Source organism: Poecilia reticulata, chromosome 8 (assembly GCF_904066995.2).
Source record: "Poecilia reticulata chromosome 8, P_reticulata-male-v2, whole genome shotgun sequence".
NCBI classification, from domain to species: domain Eukaryota; kingdom Metazoa; phylum Chordata; class Actinopteri; order Cyprinodontiformes; family Poeciliidae; genus Poecilia; species Poecilia reticulata.
In genome coordinates this window covers 6,774,863-6,786,568 of record NC_088837.1, presented here as the reverse complement: position 1 = coordinate 6,786,568, position 11,706 = coordinate 6,774,863, and the positions used below count along the sequence as shown (strand labels likewise).

The 11,706-nt window shown below is 37.6% G+C and overlaps 1 protein-coding gene across 2 annotated transcripts in view; it reads left to right on the top strand.

Moving 5' to 3' along the window:
* Positions 1 to 1,067: 1,067 nt before the first annotated feature.
* Positions 1,068 to 11,706, top strand: part of LOC103468528 (meiosis inhibitor protein 1) — a 67,304-nt gene continuing 56,665 nt past the window's right edge. The window contains exons 1-5 of one of the 2 annotated variants that reach the window (XM_081609726.1): positions 1,068 to 5,386; positions 5,564 to 5,687; positions 7,238 to 7,288; positions 7,983 to 8,056; positions 8,908 to 9,013. In XM_081609726.1, the coding sequence (XP_081465852.1) occupies positions 5,243 to 5,386; positions 5,564 to 5,687; positions 7,238 to 7,288; positions 7,983 to 8,056; positions 8,908 to 9,013 (499 nt within the window). In that variant the 5' untranslated portion in view covers positions 1,068 to 5,242. The remainder of the gene's footprint in view (positions 5,387 to 5,563; positions 5,688 to 7,237; positions 7,289 to 7,982; positions 8,057 to 8,907; positions 9,014 to 11,706) is intronic. The other variant, XM_081609725.1, reaches the window with a different exon arrangement.

The window sequence follows — 11,706 nt, the reverse complement described above, 5'->3', positions numbered from 1 at the left end:
TTTGGGTGCATTTGAATTTGGGTGAACAAAATAGGCTGAATAAAATAAAATAAAAAATACATGACACGCTTTAAGATTTTTATGTGTCAAGGGTTTCGAGAACGATGCTCTGTAGTTTCTTTAATGGCTCTTACGGCGACTGTCAGGAAACCACATGCTATTTCAGCCTGAGCTCAATAAATATGTGACATGACCGTATTTACTGGGAAACGGTAAAGGAGCTATTTTAGGATTTTTCACTGGGACCCTACATCTGTCTTCTGCATAGGTGGTGGAATAACATCAGTAAAACAAAAAGAAAAAAGCATAACTACTTTCTGACTGTTTCACACTACAGACTGAGACATGTGTGGGCGTCTGGGGGCTCAAAGGAAGCGGTTGAAAACAAGTGTTTCTGGAGACAAAGGTTAATGAATGACGTGGAAACTGTTTCCATTTTAAGTCCTTCAAAAGAAGCGAGATTCTTTTTTTACTTTCTTTTCTCTGATGACCTCCCAGAATGTTGACAAGTGAAGTTGACAGACGTAGCTCACGCTGCCTAGTTCTCCTTCCAGAGTCAATAGCTGGCCCGATTCGTATGGCTCTGGTTCTCGCTAAAATGGAGGCTTTAAAACCAATTACTCTCCAACTTCTTGTCAGGAGTTTAATACTCCTCTCAGTCATGGACTTCTTTGACCTCCTAATTTAATTCGAGTCCCCACACGGCCCACTTTTTTTTTTGGCCTCCAATATGTTTACTGGAGCACATCACATTTGCTGAATTTAACAGACTGAAAAACAATTAGGAATGAGCTTCCAGCTAGACCATTTGTGTGTGGGCTCATTTGCTACGCTGACACACACACGCACACACACACTGGGCTACGTGTTTCCCCACGCTGACGTGCCGAGCAGTCTGCTCAAGGAGGGGGGAATGGACAGGACTGGTCGTAGCTCATTCTCGCCCCCACACACCTATCAGCAGTTTGCCGCTTTGCTGCTGAGAGGATTCTGTTGTCATGGCGATGACCAAACGGTGGCCTTCATGGGTAGTGGAAAAAAAAAAAAAAAAGAACGAAAAAAAATCCCTCACACCTCATTACCTGAAACTCAATGGCCGATATTTAACAACAGATGGCATAAATAAAAAAAATTAAAAATCAGTGATGATGTCAGAATTTGAAGGTACTGCTATGGGCTTTTTTTGTTGTTGTTTTTTTTGCCTGTCCTCATTTACCTTAAAAGGTAGAGCAAAAATATGCGAAAGGCGCTGTTTGTGCTTTTTGTAATGCATAAATTAAGTCAAATGGCAAATGTGCACGCAACATGCACAAAATAATTGAAAATCAAGTTGTGAGTTTGTTTTCTTCCCAGAGGAAAATTAATATCACACATTTAAAAAGATCAGCCTGCCGAGTTAATGTCTCAGTGGTTTTCAGTTTTTTTTTTTAATCAAAGATAAGAACATGTCATCCAAAAAACTGAGTTAATCACTATGAGCTTCAGATAAAATCAAAGCGGGGATAAATTTTTTAATATGTTAAGAATATATTTTTAATATATTTTACATTTTAAATGTCATCCAGACCATATCAGACTTGTATGGAGTCCTGGAAGCAAAGACTTTCTCTTCATTTGACCTTCTTATCTCAGGGGGGAGAAAAGAGGGATAAAAGGATTTAAAGTTCTTATTTTTCACATGTGTTGTTTCCAGTTCCATAACAGGCAACACACATTTCCCCCCCAATTTACTCTCTGTTGAAATGAAAACATTACTTGGCTCCTGCATCCCTGGCTCTTGGGTAGCTGAAAAGATACAAATCTAGCTTTCCATCTCCTTCTCTCTCTCTGTGTCCGAAGGAGTCTCAGCCTGTCGTTACTCTGAGGACGGAGAGGAGATAACAGGGCTCTGTCAAACAAACTTGGATATTTGGACTCCGGAGCCATCTGGATCCCGGCCCAGGCTACATCTCACTATAACAGCAGATAAAAGAAAGATGTTGCTTGCCAGGTTCAATTGGATTCTCCAGGGGAGGATAATAGAACAGTTTCTTTAGGCTTTCTCTCAACAATGTGAGGGAAAAAAAAGGAGTCGAGAAAGTTGCAGACTGACAAACGGGTGATGCTGATAAAAAACTAAACTGGCTTTTCCAGGTTTTACTTGCACAGCTGAGGAGGAGACAGCACGGGTTGAAGAAAACTGAACTTCACATTTCTGGAATGCTGCAGAGATAACCAGATTTTAGACCTTCTCATACCTCTGAGTTGTCCAGCTGACATCCAGTACATATGCTGCTTCATTAAGGAGGAGATGAATATCAGAATGCATCCAGGGTGAAAATCAAGTGAAAACCATCGACTGAACTTTTAAAAAGGAAACTATTTTCAAACAAAACATCTGAAAACCTTCAATAATCCTCAAAATATATAATGTAAGTAGAATTTAATACGCTTTAAGCATGCAAATTAGCGTTACAACTCTATCTATTTTCCAAATCCTTCTACTCATAAACTTAATAAAAAAAGCATTGTTGACAAGAGGAGAAAATGACAAGTTATGCACATGTTTACCTTTGCCTCATACAGTCCTCCTTTGAGAATATGAGATGTGTTGCATTTGGTTACAAAAACTCCTGTTAGCTGATACAATCATCTACCCTCATAATTCACTCACTCTGGTAACAGGGCCTCTCCCATGTGGTGAGAAAAGATACTTTTGGCAAACAACTTATGCAATATTTTTGCAACCTTTGTATTGCCTGCTCGGCACTCCTCTCTCCTGATTTTGGCTCTGGCTCAGCGGCAAGCACAGCTCCTGTTGCTTCCTGTGTGAAAGCAGCCAAATAGGACCAGCAGGCCTTTTAAGCGTTGCCAGGTTGTCTGATTATGATATCAAACCACGGCTTGTATTTTACCTCCTTGGTCCTCAAGTCAATTTATTCCTTTGATGGAATAATGACAACCTGAATGAGTGTTCAATGCTAGCACGCTGCTTAAAAAGACTTACAAGTTCTGCCTTATACATTTTTTTTTCACAGCCACCATCTTTAAACCAAGCAATATATCATAGCATGGTTCACTACCAACTTCTAAACCTTCTCTTTCCCGCTTTTCTCAAAATTCATCCAACAACTCTAACTTTATTTGATGCACTTTTTTTTTCACTTTACTTGTCCAAAGCCAATTGTTTTGGATATCTGACTGCTGGTACATGAACTCATCCACCTCATAGCTTCACTATTCCACCTGTCTTCTTCTCATTCAAACCAAATTAATCTGTCTTGCTTTCATTCTCCACTCCAGGCTTTCCTGCACATGCCCCTCACTCTCAACATAGGCCACAATATCATCTGCAAACAACGTAATCCATGGTTCATCTGCAAACAACGTAATCCGGCTGACGTCATCTGTTACCCTGTGGACAACTGTTGCAAACAAGATGGGGCATGCAGTTTGTTTCCATTGTATTTGGGTAATTTATATTCTCCACTGTGTTTTTAAGCATTATGTTGGATTACTTAACGATTTATGACACTATGTTGTAATATAGATAAAGTTCATACGTTTAAATAGGGTGTAAGATATCACAATAGATTGTCAAAACTAAAAGTATCCTTCACATGGTTGCTACAAGAAAAGGAGTGGAAATTATCTATACAAGAGTTTCTTAAACTTTATTGAATAAAGACCCACTTTACTGCTTGTTTTTTCATTGCTACTATTGTGGCAGACATTTTAAAAGCAGTAGTATTTCCAAGTTCCAACTTAGCAGAACAGACAGCATGACTAGTCACAAGCATTTGTCTGTGGTTTGCTCTTGTCCACCTCAGTTCATACAAACTCTTTTGTAGGTTTTGATGAAAATATTATTTGCTACTAGTTAAATACAAAATGTCTTTTCGGATCCACAAGTGGAAGTTGTATGACAGGACGGTGGCCTTAAACGTTTCTTCTTTTAACAATTGCCTTATGTTTTGAAACACCAGTTCATTTCCTGTGAGCAATAACAAGTGCAGTACATAAAAACAGAGTTAAATAGAAGCTAAAAAAATAGACTGTCTTTTTTTTCCCAGCTTACTCTTTTTTAATTTGGTGTTTCCGACTAGTTATTGTTACTCGAAATAATAATTCTTCCACCCCATAATATGAAACGAGAATATAAAAACAAATAAGCAAATCACTTTTTTTTACAGCTATAAACAGATTCTTGCATTCCATGAATATAACCTATATTTTCTCGTTATCTGACACTGAATCAGAATAAACATTTCCTGTTTTAGGTCATATCCGTTCACCTATACCTATTTGCTAATAGCCAGGTTAACAAGTGAGATTTTTAATATATTTAAAGACTTTCTTCACATTCAGAACTGTATATTTTTGCAGCACTCTGTAGAAATGCCTTTTACACTGTTTAAGACTTAGAACAAAAAATTTGAATATCCATTCACAAGGTACTAACAATAGTTTGTGGAATTTTGGCCCATTCCTCCTGACAGAAAGAGTAAATGAATCAGGTGTGTAGGCTGCCTTGCTCAGAAACATCTTTCAAATGATGTCACAATCGTCTGGCCAATATAAGCCATGTGGTTGTGTGCATTAAAATACATGAGGTCTTGGCTGCCAACTGGCATACCAACAGCGTCCTGTACATGGAGGTTATTAGTCTAGATCTCAGGTCCTTTGCTTCACATCTTATGTCTTTCTCTCTCTGCCCCTTGTATGTGTGAACACTGTAATTAAAGGTCCATTATGCAGTAATATTTGTGAATGCACTTCTGAATTTAGAGATAAAAAAGATACTTCACTGTTATTCTGGTATTTAAAGAGTGAAAATAAAGGTTATGATCCTAACTTACCGAAAACATGATAGGTTTAGTCTGAGTTAGATAAAGAAATAAACAATCGGTCCTCTGTCTTTTGGCATCGTCTGTGTCATTGTCTCCTACTGTCAATAAAGTTTTGATTTTACCGCCATTGTGATGACAGTTTAAGCTAGCGCGCGAGAAGCGAGTTAGTTTAAGCTAGCTAATTAATTGCTGCGTCATTCGCTAGTTTGACAGGTGTTGGTCGTTCGTAGCAATTTGTTAATAAAACTGAGTGCAAAGAAAAGTGAGCGGGGGTAATTTTGTGGTTGAGAGGCATAATTAACACGAATGTTACTTGGTGTATAGTCTGCGGAGGAGACAACAAACTAGTCTCCTGTTTTTTCGTCGACCTGCCCCTTCTTTTAACATGTAAGTTGGTAGGTGGAACAACAACAATGGCGAGCACGGATATTGTTTATGAGCAGGTTCACGTCAGGCATGACCCAAAGTGGAGCGTCCGCCTGCGGTCTGCTGAGGGCGGCGGGCTGCTGCTCTGTGTGGCCTGTGCGATTGAAATGATGGAGACCGAAGAAATGGCCGTAAGTATCACGCTGTTCATGTCAATGTCGACGTCTCTCCAACAACCGAAACTGACATTAGCGATATTATGATTTTGTATTCGAACTTTTGAGATGCTAAGTTGCATTTCCATTGACGCACTGAGCATTTACTCCGCCATAGCTGTCTATTTAATGCACTCTACGTATTTGTTGCAGTCGGTGAGGAAATGTTTTGCCTTGTCGAGTATAAGTGGGATCCTGAAGAGCTCTGCGGGGGCTTTGAGGGAGCTGTTTCGACAGGACCACAGAGTCACTCTGCATTTTATTACCACGTTATTAGGTGAGGAAAATATGCATCAGCACATTAGAGGGTGAAGAAAGGTATTGGAAGATTGTTCAAGAAACTTAGAATTTATGTTTTTAAAAGAAGATACGACGATATAACCCAGTTTATTTGTCTCACAAGTGGGGAATTTAAGCACTCTACATAACAAGTGTAGCAGAAATGAAACAGCAGGATAAAAAAACAGCACCATGTAGATAAAAAATATATTTGTCATCTCTCTGAAGTACAAGTTGTTTATTCACCTTTGGTGCTTTTTTATTTTGAGTATTTTTAAGCTGCAGAACAATACAGTGCCTTGCAAAAGTGTTTATGCCTCTTGAACATTTTCATCACACTGCAGCCCACACATCTCAATTGGTTTTTATGGGTTTTTTTGTGATGGAGAAGTACGTAACTGTGAAAGTGAAGGAAATGTATCGTTAAAACGCATACATTTTGAAAGGTTGTTATTCTACTTCTTAAATATAGTCTACCTGGAAAATCTCATTATGAATACAGTTTTTTTTTTTTTTTTAAACTTTGTCCGTTTCTTGGGGAAAAATTTGTGAACATGTCAGACATAAAGTTGTGCACAAGTGTAAAGCAAGATATGGTTATAAAATAATATTACAGTTTTATTTATTATTATCGGGCTCTCTTTAAATTCTCGAAAATCCATCTGTGAAGAAAACATGAAGAAGAAGGTGCTCTGGTAAGACGACAGGAAACATTTTGGCCTACATGGAAAATACTAAAGGTGATAGAAAAAAATCATGGCACATCCCCCTCCTTGAACACACCATCTCCATGGTCAAACACAGTGGTGGCAGAATCATGCTGTGGGGTTAGTTTTTGTTTTTTTCCAGCATGGACATAGAGACTGTTTTGAATTGTTGGGGAAAAAGATGAAGCTAAATACACGACAATCCCAGAAGAAAACCTGCAAAAGGTGGCAACGCACTTAAAGCTAGAGCTGAGATGTGCTGCAGAGCTTGACACCAATTCTAAAAGAAAATAATGGTTTCATCATCATGAATTCATGAATTAAAGGTGTGAGATTTTTACTGAACTTATAACGGTAATAATGTAAAAATCACACACTAATGTAAGAAGTCCTACTCTAAAAAGTAACCCGGTCACTGGTTTGACTTTTTTAGTTGTTTTTGTGGAGTTTTTCTCATGCGTGCATGATCTCTTGCATCACACAATCCAAACATGCTACATGATTTATTAGATTTGAACTGCCTGTAGGAGCATTGATACACTACAACCACTTAGACTATACAGTAAATTGTGGCGAAGCTAAAATCACAGAAATATTAACATCAAAATAAAAAAAAAATATATATATATTAATCATATTTGAACAGCTAAAATGTGCTACATTTTGTTAAAAATAAGATACGGACTCGGAAATTTGTTATATAAACTATAAATTGCTAACGAAGGTTAAAAGCAAGCCTGCTTCATTGTGCATAAGATTACAATGATGGCAAATTATTCTGATTCTCTTTTTAATACTTGTGGAGTTCTGGTTATATTTTCATGCCCTTCCTTTTTCCCAGGTATGCTTCAGACTGAGCAGGACCTGGTCATGGTGGAAAAGGTTGACCAAGGTGAAGGAATTCCTGTTTATGCTTTGGTTAACGTGTTTGTGTGTTTCTCCACATGTACTCGCATACAAACACATCAATATTGTCTACATACACGTTATACCCACAGCTAAACTCCCATAAACATAAAGACAGACTTTATGTTCAACCACGCCTATAAATAAGGTGACCTGCCTCTACTTTTACACATTTGTTAAAAGTAGATATTTGTTCGTTTAATCCTTCTAGAGAGTGGAAGTACTTTTTTTTTCTCTTTAAATTTAGTGATTCATGTTGCCAGCAGTGTTCACACATCTCCTCCATACCCGTAATACTTTTTGTCTTTCGATGAAGATATAGAATTAAACCGACAGATTTTTGCAGTAGGAAAATGTTTCTGTAAGAACTAATGCATGAATAATTTCATGGCTGCTGTCCCAGAATGCCTCGGGGAGCGCTTTATTATAAAAGCTAGTAAAACCGTAATGACTTGATGTTCATTCCCTCTTTCCTCTGACATTTTTAAATTCATTCAACTAAAGACGCAGCCATGACTGTAACATTAGATGTATTGTTAATGAAATGATCCAAGCAGATCTAACATCCTGCTGGTGGCTGGAAATGTGTTAAATTGTCTAACAGTCTCTTCAGTGCTGTTTATTGAATGAATTTCTCTCTGTTTCATGTCCGTGTGTGTGCGTATATGTGTGTGAATCAGTGCTGGTTCAGCTGCTACTTGAGTTTCACAATGAGCTGCCATTTCACTTTGTTCTGGATGAGGTCCACAAACAGGTAAGCCAAACACATTTATATTCTTCCCACAATGCGCTGCTGCTTATACAGTGAGTGTAAAATATGCAGGGACAGGAAGACGCGGCCTAAAGTTTTACACAAGACTTCTGGAACCGACGTCGCATCCACAACCAGACTGCTTAGGAAGCAGAGTTCTTGTCTTCGTTGTGTCACCCGAGGGTTGAGGAGAGAGTTGAGCAGCATCATTGTGCAATCGGTTAACGGAGTTAAGTTGTCCGTGCTGCTGACGACAGAAAGGTTTAACACCTGGCAGCGCTGACAGCTCCCATAAATCTTAGGAGAATACATCTTATTAGAAAAATGTTTCACGCACAGAACTCCCTGCTTGGACTAGGAATTAGACAATTGTCTCGTTTCTATCTTATCTGCACTTAATGTGATGTCCTGCCACTGTTGTGTGAAGATAAGAGGTAATTTAATAGCACTTTCAATAAAACAAATGTTTAAATAGGATATATTTAAACATTATGTTAGTGTTGAGGGAATAAAAAAAAATGCTCAGCTCATTAAGTAGATGTAGAGGCTTAATAAAAATTTAATATCAGAGAAAAATAACCAACATAAATACAATTCACTGATAATAAAATTTTTTTATTTTTATTTTTTCAGGAAAAATCTATCCAAACTAATCTGACCATATGAGAAACCGTTAATTGTCCCCCAAACTGCTTGTGTCACTTTCTGGATGAACTTTCCTCCCCTTGCTTTTGCAGATGTGTTTTATCGAGCCGCATTAGTGTTTTTAGCATAAAGAGATTGTTGATGGCCAGCTTAAAATAACTATAAATTTGATGTTGTTGTGTTTTTTTTCTTTTTATTGTTTAATGTAGCTGAGCGGCCAGCTCAGTGGGAAGCGTCTCCTGCCAACTTTCAACTTCCTGGGGAACCTTGTGAAGACGGTGCCCAACGTGGCTCACAGCTTTATTACTCAGTACGGTGAGACCCGGCAGCTCAGTTAGATTGACTATTTTAAAAAAGGCACAGGGTTGCAGATGAGAAATTAGTTTTAATTAGATTTTTTGTTAATACTCAAGACTCCAGAATCAATATAGTGAATGACAGAAGTGTAATTACTATTATTTAAAAAAACAATTTGCTGTTAATGTTGCCTTTTGGCAATAAGATACTAGATTGTGGAGTAAGAATGTGTTAAAGAAATGTCTAATCATAGCATAATACTTACTTTAGTAAAACTAGCTTTTACTATAGAAGCTACTCTATAAAAGCTACTAGATAAAGTAGTTTTTATGTAGCGTGGATGAAACGGGTAGGTGTTGAACACAACACAAGCTCCCGTTCTGTATCATGAGTGATGCTCAGCAGACCAATAGCAGCTCTATATTTGTTTGTTTAATATTCAACCGTTGTTGGCTTGTTTGTTTGTATTTCCATGCCAGCAGTCAAACTTTAATCTTTTGGACAAATGTCTCCTGCAGTAGGCTGATGATTTTTTTCCCCCTGCTATAATTACTTTCTCTTTAAAAATGCATGTGCATGTTGAGCTGATTGAAATACTACTCCACTGTTTTTATGTGTTTATGTTTTACCATTTTTCCTGTACTTATCCACGAAATCCTTCTTAGATACTTTATTTTAGTTGAAAACAGACAGGATGCATCAAAGAAGACATTCTATGTTTGTTGATGATATTATGAGTGAAGTAATGAGAAATATTCTAATATTTATGCTTCAGGAAAACCGAATAATGCTGCTGGTTCCACATTCGTTACTGTTTACTGTTAGGAATCATATGGTATAATGAAAACAATTTGCATAATATTCTGATACTTGAAGCCCATCTGTCTCTTCTTTATCTGTTTTATCATCATGATGACCCCTCCTCTCTCCTGGAGCTTCAGCATCCTGACCACTGCTGTGATCAGGTGTAAAAAAACTAGTCAAATATAGTATAATGTCAATGCATAACACCTGAAATGCATAACCTACCCAATATTGATCCCGAGGTCTCCAGTTGCAATATTGCACACTTTGAAGTTGATGTGATGGCTCAATATATTGTTTGGCTCTAAATAATCTCAGGAGATAAAAAAAAAGCATCTGGTTATCATTGGTGATGTTCTTATTACTTTTATAATTTAAATAATATTGGTCTATCTTCATTTTCTCTATCTGGTTCAAACTAGAAATTAGATGAAGTTATGATTTGGTCAGATGTGTTTATTTTCCAAAAGTAGGAAATATCCTCAAGATAATGTATTTTTTGTTTCTAGTGTTAAATTATAATTAGCCCCATTTTTTTTCAAAACAAAAACTAAATGAAAGTTGAAAACTAAATTTATCTAATTCTGTGCCTTGCACTTGATTTTGGCCACTGACCTCCTGTTGTGGCAAAGAGAAATTTCTCCAATCAGGGATGTGTGGAATATCCACAAACAGTGATAACACAGTTCTGTTAGGCTTGTAGCAGCGGATTTGATGACTCAAGGTTTACTCAACATCAGAACGGATACACACAGTTAAATCATTTCTTGCTTTAATGACCTCATAAACTGACCTTTGCAGCTGTTTGGAGTGTGACGCTATGAAAATTTTGTATTATAATTACTGTGTACAAATCTGTTGTGGTTATCAATATTATATTAATTGTGTAAATTATGCAAAAGTGTTATTACAGGCAGAAGTTATTCACTCAGAGTGAAGCCAGCAGGCAAGAAAATGCAGGGCAAAGATCAGTGGGACATAGAAACAGGGAACCAAGCGCTGAAGACTGAAGAATCCAGCAAGGAGTGAAGGAGAGAAACGTTAAATACTAGGAGAGGGTGCAGCTGTGAGGAGAGAGCAGAAGGCAGACTGAGGGAGAGCGAAGCTAGGAAATAATTTGAAAAGGCATGAAGAATAATCAAACACAACAGATTAAACCTAAATGAATAAACAACTAAGAAAACATAAAAAGTAAAGAGAGAAACTAAGGCTGATTACAAAAGGACAAGAACGTGAAAAAGCAAACACTGAAGAACCAAAACATCCCTGGATCCTGACACAACCAGCTAAAAGTTTTTATTTTCCACTGGTTGCTAAGCAGCCACAAGTTATCAACCACTCGTCTCCTCCTGCATACAATACAGACATATTCGAAAAGCCTTCCCTGAGAAACTTTAAAGTCTAAATTGTAGTCGCTCGTCTGTGACTACTGTATTACTAACCCTTGGAAATGTTATCAAGGTAATCAGTAACATTGTGCTGCCAAAATGTGAAAAAAAAGCTACATTTTACTCATCTAATAGTTTTCCTATTCAATACATTGGTAGATTTAGATCTAGAAGATAATCCGGTACAGTACTGAGAGAAAGAGAGAAAGTATTGCACCTGACCAACCTTCCCTGACATAACAGTGATTAAATCTCTGATTCAACCACTTACACAACATCTGTCTGCTAATGGATCAGTTGTTCACTCTGTCAGGGGGCATTGTTAGCCGGGTTCAGGCCTGTGGATGTTGTGAGGTGTTTTGTCATGGCCGACTGCTCGTCTTTACACTCACGAACAAAAAGTAAGACCTATTCCAAAACACTGGCATTAGAGCCATTATGCTTTACATTTTGTGACCACCTTCTATCTGTATTCCTAAGCAGACACAGGTAGGAATGCTTTGCGAAGTTGCTGAGGTA